The following is a 16,601-nucleotide window of genomic DNA, read 5'->3' on the forward strand; positions in this document are numbered from 1 at the left end:
TTTTATATAGCTGAACACTAAGTTTGCGTGTCTGCTTGAAGAAAATACACAGAGACTGTTATATTTGATGGTACTGCAAGGATGTGAGATTGATGGGTTATCTCATTCACAAGAGTAATGTAAGAGTTAATTTTGGTAGATGTGGTAGTAAATCGAATATCTTATAAGCTTATATTAATTTTGTTTACTATCAATACTAGAACTTGCTAGCTCAAGTTTCTTTACGCACAATTTGATATATTACTGTTTTTTTTTTTTTGTGCCTTTTTGGGGATGGGGGCTTACATAAAAATCTAACATACAGCGAAATTCCTACTTTTAAAAGACAAACTTAAAAAAAATCAGAGCTTCATTGTATGGATACCTATTGAGCATCTCATTCTCATCATCCCTCGAGTTGATCTTCTGCATTGATTTTGGAATACAATTTGTTTGGCAGTTTAGGAGACGGGGCAGAGACAAGCTTTGAACTTGCCTTAGTTTTTGCATTTGATGACTCTTGTATTGGAGACCTTGCGGGTTGAGACTTTCCAGACTTCTTATTGGCAGATGCAGATCCATGTCTAGCCTGTCATGTATCACAAAGAGAGAAAGAGAGAGAGAGACATCAATTAACATACTCATATTCCAAATATATGTCCAGTTGGGACCAATCTCAAGGAACAAACGATTGCAAAAGATTGGACTCTATTTTTTTTCATTTTGGAGACTTACTCCATCAAAGAATCCGATATTTGGTGATGGCACACGAAGACCTGATGGTTTCATGGAAGTTGGAGGAACCGAACCACCGTTGCTAGCTGAAACTCGTTTTGCTCCTTCTTTAGCATCAGCTTGGGCAACAGATGCATCTTTAGAGTTCTTCAGAGGCTTCACAGTGTGAACTGAATTATCATTTGCAGGAGGACCCTTGTCACCAGAAACCAATTTCTGGTTACCGTTAGCTATGTTACTAGTGGTAGAAGCTCGAGATGACTCTGATGAACAGTCACTAATAGAACCAACAGATGGTACACTAGAGGAAAGCTTGGACTTGGTTGTCTTATTGGTTGGGTGAGGTGAGATTCTCGGTTGGCCCATAATACCTCTAGATGTAGGTCGATTTGCCAATGACTGTGAAGCTGATCTGGAACTTGACTCATTCTTCTTCTTTATCGGATTTAGAGAAGGCTTGTGAGAAGCGCTAGATGAAGCACTGGCACAGCTCTCTAGAGAAGAGCATGAAGAGGTCATTTCATTCTTTGAAGCAACTGAAGGACGTAAAGAAGATTTAACGGGCACACCAGGTTTTGGCAAGACTGTTTTAGCACGTCGTGAAATGGGTATTCTGGGGATCAGAGGCTCCTTACCTGTATTATTTAAGGTCATATAATATCTTTCAAAAAGGAGTGTAAAGCTCTTTAAAAAGAAATTCTGACTAACCCGCAGGTAACTTGGAATTCTTTTCTTGTTTGGTTTTGCTTATATCTAATGATGCCTTATTCGTTGATGTTGTTGACAAGGGCCTGCCTTTGCTGAGTCCGTTGGGTGGCTTGGAAATAGATGTACTTAGACCCTTTGGAGCAACAGGCTGCATAAAAAGTATCACTTGTCACAGTATCCAATATATTCATTATGTGGTTCACTATAGGGTAAACTATAACAATTGATGACACGCTGCTGATTCATACACTCAACAGAGCCAGTTCAAGTTTATTAGTAAACCTACGAGAACCCCATTGTTCTCGAGCTATGAAATGAAGTTTGACTAAGAGGTTAACCTTTTAGTTAGTAACTTTATGCACCTGTGAAATTGAATGGAGATAATATACCTGTTTTGTTGCCTTCCCTAGCCCTTGTGTTCTAGCACTCTGATTTCTAAGACTGGCTTTGGGTTTAGTCTGAGAAATAATTAAATTAAAGGGAAAGTTAGCCGAGAAGGGAGTAAAAAGAGGATACACAAGGTGCAGTTGTTCGCAAATATACCTGTTCCTGAGAGGCAAGTACATCCCCCGTATCTAGAGTTTAAGACAGTAAATGCAAATGTTGGTCAATTGGAAAACAAAATGAAATAAATACTGCTAGAAATGCGAGTAGTCTAATGTAAACAGCACGAAACAGTTCTTCCCATGCCACAAAATTAAAAAACAGTAGAGGGTCAGTCTTCTCGATATATGATGGAAAACTTCCATCCAAGATTATATCTCACATTAGATACTAGCTCTCCGGGAATCCATAACGAGAAAAATGCACAGGAACAGCTTCATTACTTAAAAGATCCAAATGGTAAAGAAAAGCACAAACACAAAACTAAGAAAGTAGATCCTTCTCCTTAATAGAGAGCAATTAATAGACTAAAGCTCAAGCTAGACCACAGAAATATATTAGGTTTAAAGAGACACATGCCAATGTGTGGTAGAGACATATAACCGCTTAGTCAGGCAAAGCTAGTTCCAACTCGCTCTACATTAGATAAAGACTAAAGAAGACTTACTTGGGCTAGTTGCTACTTCTGTTGCTCCCAGTTCATTAATTTTACCAGGTGTTGCAGCATCAGATGCTATAGCAGACCTTTGAATAGACGCTCTTACATCTTCAAACAAGACAAACTCCTGACTGTTTTCCACTGTACAGTCACTTCGAAATGTTGAAATGGATTCGGTTGATCTATTAACATCTTCTTGAATAGTCGGTAAAGCTTTCTTTCCACTCTTATGATTGCTCTCCATCATGCTAGATATCTCCTCAGGTTCCAAAACACCTGAATTTTGAAAAATATCTCTCAGCATACATCAAAAACCCGGAAGCTAATCAAAAAGGTACCTGGTTAGAAATGCACATACCTTCGTTGGTGAAGAAGGCATTGTCCCAGGCAAGACTTTTGCGCAAATTATACTTTCCTTTCTTCATCACTTTCTCAGGTTCAGGAGACTCGTGAGGTTGAAGCACCTCTTCCTTCTCTTCAATAGAAGATACCAGTACCTCTTCTTCGTCATCACAGTATTCTGTATCCCTCATAAAATCCAGATCTTTGTCATCCTTCAAACATTTCTCATCCTTATCCGTCACTGAAACGTAAGCACAATACAAAAAAAAAATTTACATCTTTAAACCCAAATCCAATGCCAGCTCGCTACAATAGTATAAATCGCCACATCAAAACACTGAACCAAAGTTTCAAGATTTTTCTTTTTTCTCCCGTCGATTAAGTAAAACACAACGAAGAGTTAAGAGAAATCAATAACACCCACATTGAAACTTGTATCAATCAAAATTAAAAATCCTCACTTGATAAGAACTGACCCACGAAATCCAAAATCAAAGAAGCAAAATTGTGAAAATTTACCGGAAAACTCGAAGTTGTTTGGGTCGGGGAACGAAGAGAAGAGAAGGCTATCGTCTTCAGAAGCGACATCAATTAGACCGAGGCCATCGACTTCAACCTCAACCTCGCTTTTCTTGGTTTCGTTGTCTTCCATTGAACTGAGATCCGAAATGCAGAGCAATGTTGAGTTGGCTCAGAGATTGAGGGGAAGAAGATGAAATTTTTGAAGGAAGGAGTAGGATTCGATTCGTTTCCCTCACTCTTCTTTTCAGAAATCGAGGGTTTTTGAGTTAGTGAGCGCGGTTGTTCACTTCTTAATTTAATCCGTGTGTAAATTGGCTTCGATTGATTCGGTTCGATCTAATCCGGTTTGATTTAACCAGATTGAAACTCTTCGGTTACCCAATTTGACCTTTTTTGGGCCTTTTATGCCCAGCCCATATATAAATATAAAAATACGAATGAACTAAAAAATATAATCATAAAAATCCCCAACTTTCAAATTTGCGACGTTTTAATCACCAATTTTCAAGATGCCATTTTAATCACAAATTTTCTGTTGACTTAGTTATAAAATAGCAAAGTTTTGTTGACCTCGTCATTTTAGACACAACGTTTATTCTCTGTTAAAGATCTCAAAAACAGAGTAAATTATACATCATATGTTACCATTTTTGCATAATGGTAACCATATATGCAACCATATATGTCAAACCTTGAACTTGAACTCATCAGAATATAGAGATTGCATAAGAGATTTTGGTATTATAAAAAGGATTTGAAGTTTTTTTTTTAGGGTTAGGGATTTAATAACATCGTGCCTAAAACGGCGTGGTCAACAAAATTTTACTATTTTATGGTAAAGTCAACAGAAAGTTTGTGATTAAAATGACATTCTTAAAATTGGTGATTAAAAAGTCTCAAATTTGAAAGTTGGGGCATTTTATGACATTTTTCCTAATTAATATTTCGGAAGTATGTGACTTTTTTCGGTAGGCTATATAATATGTGGATAATATATAATGTTTCGAAAGTTTCGAAATTTATAGAGCTAAAAAGAAAATAAACTAAACTTAATCCAAATAAGACAAGGATTATGATTAGGGATCGTGAAACTCTATAAATAGAGCTTATACGTGACTTCTTTTTTCACCAAACACATTCATCCATACTTCTCTTTCTCATTCAGCGAGCTCTGAGTTTAGAGATCTTTTTGTCTTTTGCTTCCAATTCATACGATCGGAATCATGGTCACCAAGAAGATCTTTGGCTTCATGGTCGTGATCATGTTTCTCTTGAGTTGCACCTCGGCTAAACTATACACAGTCGGTGGTGACTATGGATGGACTATCAAGGACGACTCTTGGGCTGAACATAAGAAATTCCACGTCGGAGATTCCCTCGTCTTTGAGTACGATCAAGACATCAACGACGTCGCTCAAGTTTCCAGCGCCTTAGAGTATGATTCATGCAATTCTTCTTCTCCTAAAGTTGTTTACAACACCGGATACGATGTTGTAACCTTCAAGGAACCAGGACATCACTACTTCATCACCTCAAATGAATTTCAATGCCGCGTCTCGGGACTTAAATATGACGTTTTTGTCGTCAATGACATGTCACCTCCGATTCCTTCACCACCACCACCGAGCAAGGTCCATGAACCGTCACGTCCGGCTCCTCCACCATCACCAAGCAAGAACCATGCCCCTTCACGTCAGATTCCTCCTCCACCACCGAGCATGAACCATGAACCGCAACGTCCGACTTCTCCGCCACCACCACCCCCGAGCAAGAGAGGAAAGATCTACAAGGTAGGTGATTCTACGAGATAAAGAACGTTGACTTCTAACAAAAACGTTGACTTCTCTCCCAAAAACGCGATCCTCTTCTTTCACCCTCCACCTTCGCCGATCTCGGCGTCGGTCTTCACCGCCCGCCATGGGCAAATCTAAGACCAAGAAAAAACCCCCCCGCGGTAACCCCTCTGGTTCCGCCTCCTCTAACTCTCCGAGCAAAGACTCCCCTCGTTCAGATTCGCCTTCATCCCCCGGAGAGGGGTCCGTAAACCTCTCTTCAATTCCGCTCAATTTGCCTGCGTCCTCCGAGAATGCAGCCAAAGATACGCCCCCCGCGCCCTGTGAAGACGCCCAAATTGCTCAATCGATTGCAGCTCTAGCAAACCCTAGATCTGAAATCACTGTTCACGCAGCTATCTCTGCCTTGGCCGATGTACCTGCAGAAAACGCCTCTGGTTCACCAGAATTCAAACAGAGCCTCGTCCCCGGTGCTGCAAAACCTTCCCCACAAGGTGAGGACCACCCCTGGAAATATCTTGTTAAAGGCCTCTCGTCGCACCTGGAAAAGAAAGGTAATCCTTTTGTCCTAGAATCTGGCGAGTCTTGTGTTACAATACCAAATGCAGTTATTGAGAAGAATAAGAAGCTTTGGGATAGCTTCATTCTCGGGCAATTTTATGAAGATCCCCCTCCTAGAGGAGCTATCCACGCTATTGTAAATGGTATTTGGAGTAGGCAGCATCGTGACATCTCTGTCTCTAAATTGGAGGGAAATTCATTCCTCTTCAAAGTCCCGTGCCCCAATGCTCGTCGTCGGATTCTGAGTCAATGCCTTTGGCAAGTGGATGGGCAAACTATGTTCGTTGCTAAGTGGTCTCCAGACACAACACCAAAAAAGCCGGAGTTGACCCAAGTTCCCGTGTGGCTAGATTTTCATGGAGTGCCTCTGGAGTTCTTCAACAGAGAAGGATTGGAGCACATCGCGGGTCTGGTGGGTCACCCGGTGTGTCTGCACCCACACACGGAAAAACTCATTAACCTTGAGGTTGCTAAGGTCTACACTGTTATTGACCCGCGTAAACCCCTTCCTGAAGCAGTTAACGCGAGATTTGAATCAGGTCAGATTAAGAGAATAAGAGTGACAAGCCCTTGGCTACCTTCCCTCTGCTCTCACTGCAAGAAGGTCGGACACACTATATCCCGATGCTCCTCTGCACCTCCCACCTGCACTGTGTGTAGCTCTGTAAAGCATCAAACGGTGGACTGCCCCCAAGCTAAGAAGGATAAAAACCGAGGGAAAGCTCCCATACAAAGCCAACTTCCAATTGTCGATCTATTCCAGCCGGATCCTAGAGTCAAAGAGGTGATCAAGAAGGCCTCAGCTCAGCCAAATGCAAAGGCTATAATAGTTCACGCCTCAGGTGAGCCTAGTAAAGCAACAGCCCCGTGCTCATCTCCGGTGAAAAAGTCTACCCCCCCCCCCCCCACTATGCTCATTGATGAAAACCAGCTGTGTGTGGACCTAACAGCAAACCTCTTCTCTCATATATCTCCTCATGGGAACTTGGATGATGCACAGGGGAATGAGTCGGATCCGGAGAGTCTCTCGGGAGAAGATGACAACCCGGATGTTGAGTCAGATAGGTTCTTGAAGGTGGTTTCCAAGAGGTTACTAAAGAAGAAGGATGCTCGGGCTAGGGCTGGAGGCCCTCAAAACCTCTAAACCCATATCCATTTAATGGATATTTTTTGTCGTAATGTAAGAGGGTTTAATGACCCGTTAAAGCATAGTAGCTTCCGGAAATGGTTAAAGGTCCATAAACCTATTTTTGGTGGGATTATAGAGACCCATGTCTCCCCTGAGAAGGCTCAAGCTATCATCCAAAGAGTCGCTCCAGGGTGGAACTTTGTAAATAACTATGAATACTCAGAGCTTGGAAAGATCTGGGTTCTTTGGCATCCGTCAGTCTCGGTTAATATTCTAGCTAAGTCATTGCAGATGATCACCTGTGAGGTCAAGCTCCCTTTTGAATCCCAGGATATCGTGGTATCAATTGTTTATGCCTCTTCAACCAGCAGTGACGAACGGAAGAGTCTCTGGTCAGAGGTACAAGACTTAGCAACCTCGCTTCCCTGCACCAACAAGCCTTGGCTGGTCACTGGAGACTTTAACCAAATTCTTTTTCCGCATGAGCACTCAAATCCCAGTTCAGTCACTTCTACCAGAGGTATGAGGGAGTTCAGTCAATGCCTTATAAACTCGTTGCTACTGGACCTTCAGTACTACGGAGCTACCCTCACCTGGTCAAACAAACAGGAAGCGGACCCAGTGTCCAAGAAGCTTGATCGCATATTGGTAAATGATGCTTGGATGCGTCATTTTCCTCAGTCGCTGGGAGTGTTTGGAGAACCTGGTTTCTCAGACCACAGTCCTTGCTGTGTTTTCCTTGACACCTTGAAACCCAAGATCCAGAGACCATTCAAGTTTCTTACAATGCTCAACAAGGATCCGGAGTTTGCACCTTTGCTAGCACTGTGGTGGAACGCTCTCCCGTTTGACTGCTCCAAAATGCTTAAAGTCTCTAAAAAGCTAAAAGAGCTCAAGGCCATCATTAGAGAGTTTACCAAAGAAAAATACTCAGCAATCGAAATGAGGGTTAAAGAAGCTTATGAAGACCTGTTGTCCTGCCAGCGGACTCTGTTGGACACGCCCACTCCGCAGGCAGTCCTCACAGAAAAAGAAGCACATCGAAAATGGGTCATTTTGGCCAAAGCTGAAGAATCTTTTCTAAGGCAGAAGTCTAGAATTTGCTGGCTTGAGGATGGCGATAAGAACTCCAAGTTTTTTCACCGTGTGGTTCAGTCTCGACTAGCCCAAAATCAGATCCTTTACTTGTTAGACGCCAATGATCAGGTTGTTGACTCTCGACAAGGTATTCAACAGATCGCGATAGACTTCTTCACGAATCTGCTAGGTAAGAAGCTTCACTCTAATACCCCATCAGTTGAGGCTCTGCAAAATATTGTTTCCCAGCGATGCTCTGAGTCCTCTGTTCGCGACTTGGACTCCCCTGTCACCCCTGAGGAGATAAAAAATGCGCTTTTCTCTCTGCCTAAAAACAAAGCGCCTGGACCTGATGGATACTGCGCTGAGTTCTTCACAGCTAATTGGACTGTAGTGGGTAAGGACATCATAGATGCAGCTCTTGAGTTTTTTGCAACTGGTAAGATCCTCAAGCAATGGAACGCCACCTTGCTAACTCTTATCCCGAAGTTTCCAAACGCTTCCAGGATGTCGGAATTCAGGCCTATAGCGTGTTGCAACACCATCTACAAAGTGGTCTCGAAAATTTTAGCAAATAGGTTGAAGACGGTACTTCCGGACCTAATTTCAAACTCTCAATCTGCGTTCATTCCTGGTAGGCTTCTGGTTGAGAATGTTCTGCTGGCAACTGAGCTTGTGCAAGGATATAATCAAAAAAACATATCTGCCCGAGGGATGTTGAAGGTAGACCTACAGAAGGCTTTTGACTCTATTCACTGGGAATTCATCATTAATGTGCTCAAGGCAATGAACTTCCCTCCTCACTTCGTGGCCCTGATCAGTGAGTGCATCACGACTACCAAATTTTCCATCTCAATCAATGGAGAGATCTGCGGATACTTCAACGGAGCAAAGGGATTACGGCAAGGAGACTCAATATCTCCCTACCTCTTTACTTTAGCGATGGAAGTATTCACCAGTATGCTAAACCGAGCTTTCACAAACAACTCTATTGGCCACCATCCCACAGCAGTTGATCCTCAGGTGACACATTTGGCCTTCGCGGACGACATTATGGTGTTCTTCGATGGATCGAGGGAGTCCCTGGTAAACATCACCACTGTACTTCATGACTTCTACAGCATCTCTGGGCTCCAAATGAACAGAGCTAAGACTGACCTGTTTTTAGCGCGGATGAAACAGAATGAAACCGACAGGCTTACTTCCCTTGGTTTCAATCTTGGTTCATTGCCCATTCGCTACTTAGGCTTGCCTCTGATGCATAGAAAACTTTGCATTGCGGATTACAGACCCCTCATTGACAAATTAACGGCTAAATTCTCGTCGTGGTCGGCCAGAGCTTTGTCTTATGCAGGAAGGAAGGAGTTGATCTCATCTGTCATATATGGTACAGTCAACTTCTGGGCTTCAGCTTTTATACTGCCACAAGGGTGCATTCGGACGATAGAGAGTCTCTGTACAAGATTCTTGTGGAGTGGGGATATAACTAAGCGACCAAATGCAAAAGTTTCCTGGGAAAACCTCTGCTTACCTAAAGAGGAAGGAGGGCTTGGTTTCCGCAGTTTCAAGCAATGGAACAGAACTCTCTGCCTAAAGCTGATATGGAGGCTATTTGCTGCAAGAGATTCTCTGTGGGCTGACTGGATTCGCAATAATAAGATTAAAGATGGTGTGTTCTGGTCCCTTGATGAAAAGAAGCATACCTCTTGGACATGGAGATCCCTGCTTCAGCTAAGACCTCTTGCCTCTCGGTTTATTTGTTGTTCTGTGGGTAATGGGATGCGCGCAAGCTTTTGGTACGATTGGTGGTCCCCTCTCGGTCCCCTCATAAATGTGTTTGGGACAACCGGGCCTTCTCAAACAGGCATCCCCTTGATGGGAACAGTGGCCAATGCCTGCTCCACCTCAGGGTGGCGTATTCGACCAACAAGATCTGCTCAAGCGGAACTGCTCCTAACGCATTTAACTACCATTCATCTGCCAGTTACCAGCACTGAGCCCGACGTTTACATTTGGGAGATAGAGGGAGAGACGCTTACAGAATTTAGCACCGGAAAAACCTGGGAATCGATACGGTTCAGGCGTCAACCTCTCGCATGGACAGAGCATGTATGGTTCAAAGGCGCCATCCCGCGCCATGCGTTCATGATGTGGCTTGCCCATCTTGACCGTATCCCCACAAGAACTCGCTTGGCAAACTGGGGGTTACAAATAAATACAACCTGCTGTATATGCGGCTTGTATCCGGAATCAAGAGATCACCTTTTTCTACATTGTGATTTTAGCGAAGAACTATGGCAGGAAGCAACCCGAAGACTGGGATATCCCCCGTTCGTGTTCCACACCTGGGAAGCTTTGTCAGCATGGCTCAACAGTAAGGACTCCACATCAACCCAAACATTGCGGAGACTAGTAGTGCAGGCTCTTATCTACTCCATCTGGCTAGAAAGGAATAACCGCCTCCACAACAGTCATGCCACACCTTCCCATATCCTGTTCAAGCAATTGGACAGACTGGTCCGGGACGCAATCATAGCAAAGAGGCATCGGAAGAACTTCAAAAACGCAATGCAGAGCTGGTTTAGATTCCTATAAAATATTTTGTATTTCAGATTACTCCTCGTTTTTATTTTTTTTTTGGGCGAGGACTATCTACTGTATTAAGGCCATTGTACTCAGTACGATCTATTTTCATTAATGAAAATTCACATATTTACAAAAAAAAAAGGTAGGTGATTCTAAAGGATGGAGCGTGTACAACAGTTACTACTATTACAGGTGGAGTAAAGATAGACAATTTCGTGTTGGAGATACTCTCTTTTTCCAATACAACAACAAACTCAACGACGTTAGAGAACTCAGCGATGATCTTGACTTCAAATCATGTGAACCAAATTCTACCGTAGCTGTGTACAAAACGGGACACGATCTCATTAAGCTCACCAAACCAGGAGTGCATTATTTTGTAAGCTTAAAGACCGGTCTTTGCCAGGCTGGCATTAAGCTTCGAGTCACCGTGCAACCATCAACCGAAGACGTTACTTTGCCGGATGTTCCTAAGAGGCTCTCACCTATTAACCGCTGCAGCAGGTGGCGGCCCTGGTTATGCATTTTCAGACCTCATCACTAAGCATTGGAATTAGTTTAAGGGTTTTTGTTGGTGTTATTTAAAAAAAAAAAAATTTTGGTTTTCTTTTTGTTAGTCGTTTAATGGTTGGAATACATTGTTTCGTTTAATTATTTTTATATATTTTTCTTAATTTTTTTGACGTTTCTATTTAGTTTGATCATGTGAATATATAATCTCTGTAATTCTAATAAAGTACATAATAATGATAATGTAATTTTTCTACACCATCAAATAGAAAATAATTTAATTATATGATGATATTAATTTTATAAACCATTACAAAACCTTTAATATATTATCATTTACACAAACTTATCATAATTAAAACGTATAAATATATTTTAAAATTTTGATTTAACGAAAATGTCTAAGAATATCAAATTAAATTTAGCATTCCCCAAATTTAGTACCTAACATACAACTATAAATATATTCAAATCCCAAAAAACCTTTAATGTTAATTATTCGAATTATGAATAAAAAGACTAACCATATTTAAAAGCTGTTTAGAGATAATAAGGAAATCTAAATAAAATCAATCACCCTAATAATTAGCACTTGACATGAACACTCTAAATTAAATGAATAATTTAATTTTGATATTTTTGGGAACAATAGTGTCTAATTTGATTTTGATATTTTTGGGAACAATAGTGTATAATTTGATTTCAAATCTACAAACTAACCAAAAATAAAATTCAATTTTCAGTTATACGTAATAGTTTACAAAATCATATCACAATAGTTATAATATTTGCAAGTATAATCTTAATCTTAAATATGTTGACAAAAAAAAAACTTAATCATAAATATAGATTTTGATTTATTTTGGAAATTGAGCATATATACCTCGAATCTATATTTAAACATTTGATTCCCAAATAGATTATTAAGACCATATTTATGACAGTGTTAATTAACCCTAAATATTGAAATCGACTTTATTTTTCATATAAATATAGAAGTCCACTAACATATTCACTCCTCACTAATCATTGAAATTTTTCAATTTTTATTGATATTTTTAACTTTTGTCGAAACAATAAATGTTGCATGGTTTCAAGCGAGATATACATGTTTCTTGAATAACTTCAATGAAACATAAGGTGCTTTTTTGAATCTTCTTTTCTGATAGCAATTATTTGCTCATGTGTCAATCTGTTAGTTTTTATATAAAGATCGACCAATTATTTTGTTTCTTTGGTTATGATTTTTTTTTTTTTTGTTATCTGATAGAACACAAGTCTGAAACAATTACAAATGGGAAATGGGAGAAAAGAAAAACTGAAGTTCCAAAAAAACAAATTAGCCACCAGCTTGCACTTGCTACTGAGATCAAAAGATCCTCCAAGTGTACTAGTTGAAACCAGAGGATCAACACTCATTATGATCATACCCTCTGCTAAATGATTGCTTCGAATTACTTAACCACCCGCCTCAAGTCGCACTTGGTCAAGTAACCAAGAAGGGCCTCCCAGTGATAAGTAAGACTGCAGGCGTCCATCACGTGTGACACTATTAGCGATTGCCTTTGCCACCTTATTTGGTGAAACCGCAACTTGGTGACATTCCCAGAAAGCAAAACTAGACAGTATATTCTGGATATCCCGAAGTAAGAACCCATATCGTGGCCACTCCTTTGTGTTGTTTATAGCCTCAACAGCCAAAGTATTATCCAACACCACCTCAATCCGAACCACATGTAAAGTATGCAAAGCCTCTAATGCCCACAAGGAACATCGCAAAAAAGCTAGCACATGTGATTCTGTGGGTTGTAGTGCATGTCTAGCATGATATAGAACTTCACCTCGATTGTAACGCCCCCGAACCGCTCTATGACCACGCAGGCCACTGGATGGCACCGGGACGCCACTATGAGAACACGCACCAACAGTCCGGCCGGGTGCAAGAACAAATCAGGCCCCATTGGCCAGTCCGTCGACGAGGTTCCCGTCCACACGACACATCCTTTGGGCTTTGCAACCTTACGGACACGCCGTGTGTTGTGCTGACTCGGACAAAGCCCATATCAGCACTACTCACACGATTAAGATAAAACCGAATTCATTAAAATTTAAAAGGAGTTTACTACAACTTTTACACAAAAGATCGACAAGGCTTACTGCCAAAGTTTGGTTCACAACAAAACATACTTTGAATTTTACAATAGACACCAAAATAAAAAATAAAAACTACTCCGGAGTCCTATCGTTCACCATGCCCTCTAGTTCCCTCTACGGTTACCTGCAGCACAAAATATTTATCATAAGTAATCTAAGATTACTTAGTGAGCTCAGGGTTCCTGCAACAAAATAAACCCCAATTCCCCATCCCCAAAACATTAACAATAACATGCAAGCGCAATCAATCAACAAGCAAGCAAGATAAACATAAACAAGCAAGCACACAACACACAAGCAATCAGAGATCATATGCGGAAGCTGAAGCTAAGCAAAAATAATCTACAAACAATTGCAACTACAAGCAATACTACACAACAACATGCACAAATTAACTTGAAATAAAACAAAGTTTTAAACAAGTTCACATTTACTAGGGCCCGGTATGCATCATGTCCTTAAACCCCTCATGAATCCCCGAATCGCAACCACAAAGGCATGCGATCAGATCTCACTTAAAGCCACACCGTCGTGTAGAGAGCCTCGGCCAGGGTAGCAAGCCCAGTAACCTCCGAGCTCTTCGTAGCCAACCCTACAAACACACGAACATGGGTTGCATGTCGTGGCTGCATGTGGTACAGAATGGGAAGGACTGCAATACCAAGTCTTACAACACTTAGCCGGAATTTCTCGCGGACTAAAATGCTTTAAGACTTCACCAAAATTAATACTTGAGTTTATATGGTTTTCAAACTCATAAGTTTTCATGTATTTTAACTAGTTATCGCCCTTGTTACTAGAACATTTCGAACTAGTAACCGGCATAACCTTACCCCGCATGCATTTAAACAAGAAAGACATAAAAGAAATTCAAGCAAATGCATCTAAATGATCCATGCAAACCGCGCACTAGATGGATATCTTTAGTTCCCATCTAAGCCGGCAAAGTATGTGCCTGAACTCACAGTATACCGTCGACGATCGGTCTGCTTTGATGAAGCTATACTCGCGGCACAGTTGGATCTCCTCTTTGGTTAGGATCGATTTCCTTCTCGATCTAACCTTGGTCAGTAGTCGATAGTCTTAGTCTTGCGTCTTCTTATCTTCCCTCTCTTCACTCGCGCAGCACTTCGCTCCCTCTTCTCTTCTCTCTCGCTCTCCCTCTCTTTCTCTCTCAAAAATTTCCTCTCCTTACCCCCTTATGTCTTGTGCGGAAATGAGAGAGTGGAGAGCTTTATTTATAGAAAAGTTGGGCGGTGGCACTCGCCAATTGATGTTGAGCGAGTGGTCCTTTATTTGCCACAAAATTTTGTAAGGCATATGCGCTCATGACTTGGCTCAATGTTGCCCACTTCTTTCCCCTTGAATCACTTGGCAAAAATTAATGAGACTTGGCTTGATTCGCATCCACTCCTCTTCTTTGGTGTAGAATGGCATGACTTGGCCTCCTTAAACACCACTTCTTCCTTAGGATTTCTTTGGTGAAAAATCGCATGACTTGGCCACCTTAATCACCACTTCTTAATTTCCACTAAATCCCACTAAGCTTCCTTGATTAAAATAATCTCCACTAACTTTTTTTGATTAAAATAACCCTCCACCAAGAATTTTTTAATCTTTAACTTTGGGAAATTAATCCTTGATTAATTCCTTAATGAGAAAGAAGCTTTTATCTCCCAAATTTGCTTGCTTAGTCGATCCGCGGTCTTTGATCGTTCGCGGATCGTCAGTCGGACACCATCGGGTATTGGTCGATCTTTCGGTCGATCGGTCGATGCGATACGACCATCGCGGTCATTAGTCGAGCGGATGAAATTTCCTCGGACCTTTCTTCAGCAATTCTTCTAAGCTTCCTTCTGGCTTCCTCATTTGGTCCTTTGACCTTGGGTTTTCATCTTGAATTTTTTTACCCCTTGGTGAGGGTCACTACATCGATGGTCTCTCGTAATCCATGCGCCACCAATCAATGATGAGCTATTGTGCCAGGACGCAGCAATGTTGCACTTAACAACACCTACCATCGGATTTTTCCATTTCACCTCCATGATTGGTGTTCTCCCCTCCCATTTTACACCTAGATTACGAGAATATGATTGAGCTGCCATCCATTAAGAAGAGTCCTGGAAAGCCTTCAAAACCAGTTCTCTTATATCGCCTTGTTTGCCTTGGAATACAAAGTTATTCCTCCATTTCCATATGCCCCACAGAAGCCATGGGATTGATCTACATATGTCCTCAGGAATTCTCTCTTCTTGTATCAAGGCCAATAAATGCAGTTCATCGGAGAAACCATTTTGTGGCAAAGGCACATTTGCTAAAGCATATGCCTGTCTCGCTACAGGGCAGGCAAATAACATATGACAGATTGCCTCCTCCTGATATCCACAAACCGCACATCGTGAGTCCATAATTAAACCTCTTGATGCTAATCTCTCAAAGACAGCTAAAGCCCCAGACAACATGCGCCACAAAAAGGTTTTGATTTTTGGCACCGTCTTAAGGTTCCAAACCTTAGCTTGAACTCCCTCCACCTTCACCACACTTTGTGGACGAGTGACATATAGTGTCGGTAATGTGCGAGCTAGCCAATACCCACTCTTGACCGTGTAAGCTCCATATGGCGTATAAGGCCAGATGAACCGATCCTTCTTGTTTTCCTCAATACCCATAGCCAGGATTTGTTGAGCATCCGCAAGTGGAAACAACTCATTGATCTTGTTTATCTCCCACTGTCTATTGTTTGGAGTCCTCAGCTCTGACACCCTCAACTTCATATTGAAGAAGGACTGTAATCGGTAGGGAGCTCTTGGATGTTTCTCAAAAAGTCATTTCTCTCTCCAGAAAATGGTATCCACTCCGTCCCCAATCATCTTCATCAATCCTTGTTTTAACAAGTTTCGACCATGGAGGATGCTTCTCCACGCATAGGATGGTCTCGAACCCGAACCACACGTCAAAATTGATGTTTTACGAAAATATCGACTTCTGTAGAAACGAGCTACCAATGAGTCCGGATTATTTAAGATGCGCCAAGCCTGTTTGGCGAGTAAAGCTTGGTTGAAATCTCCCAGGTCTTTAAACTCATACCACCCTCGGACTTGGACTTGCACATTTTGGACCACGCAACCCATGCTATCTTCCTTTTCCCCTAACAACTACTCCACCAAAACTCACACATAGCACTTGTGATTTTCCGCCACAAGTTCTTGCTCAGTCTGAAACATGACATGGCATACACTGGTAAGGCCATAGCCACTGGCTTTAACAATATCTCCTTACCTCCCAGCGATAGAGATTTAGCATACTAACCATACAACCGTTTCTTGAGCTTATCTCCAATAAAGGCCAGGAGAGCTTGTTTAGAGCCGGAAAAACACTCTGGTAATCCTAAGTATGAGCCTGCCCCACCTTCAGCCGTAATCCCCAGAATTTGTTTAACCTCTGTTTTAACTGTTGCAGGCGT

General features: G+C 41.6%; 3 protein-coding genes across 3 annotated transcripts; 2 read left to right on the top strand and 1 right to left on the bottom strand.

Annotated features, from left to right (window-relative positions):
- Window positions 1-148: 148 nt before the first annotated feature.
- LOC104711893 (uncharacterized) lies at window positions 149-3,651 on the bottom strand. Its single transcript, XM_010428669.2, has 8 exons — window positions 3,326-3,651; window positions 2,823-3,047; window positions 2,474-2,740; window positions 1,966-1,997; window positions 1,812-1,880; window positions 1,423-1,570; window positions 715-1,349; window positions 149-568 (listed from the first exon to the last, which is right to left on the bottom strand). Exons 1-8 carry the CDS (start codon window positions 3,456-3,458, stop codon window positions 386-388), a joined length of 1,692 nt encoding a protein of 563 aa, XP_010426971.2. The 5' UTR covers window positions 3,459-3,651; the 3' UTR covers window positions 149-385.
- Window positions 3,652-4,550: 899 nt separating this feature from the next.
- On the top strand, window positions 4,551-11,018 carry LOC104715625 (blue copper protein-like). The gene is made up of 2 exons (XM_019230040.2): window positions 4,551-5,118; window positions 10,617-11,018. The coding sequence occupies exons 1-2, from the start codon at window positions 4,552-4,554 to the stop codon at window positions 11,016-11,018; spliced, it is 969 nt and encodes a 322-aa protein (XP_019085585.2). The 5' UTR covers window position 4,551.
- LOC147938977 (uncharacterized) lies at window positions 5,246-6,826 on the top strand. Its single transcript, XM_087464065.1, has 2 exons — window positions 5,246-6,524; window positions 6,633-6,826. The coding sequence occupies exons 1-2, from the start codon at window positions 5,246-5,248 to the stop codon at window positions 6,824-6,826; spliced, it is 1,473 nt and encodes a 490-aa protein (XP_087320191.1).
- Window positions 11,019-16,601: the final 5,583 nt, after the last annotated feature.

Source organism: Camelina sativa, chromosome 9 (assembly GCF_030686135.1).
Source record: "Camelina sativa cultivar CO46 ecotype springtype chromosome 9, ASM3068613v1".
Classification (NCBI taxonomy): Eukaryota; Viridiplantae; Streptophyta; class Magnoliopsida; order Brassicales; family Brassicaceae; genus Camelina; species Camelina sativa.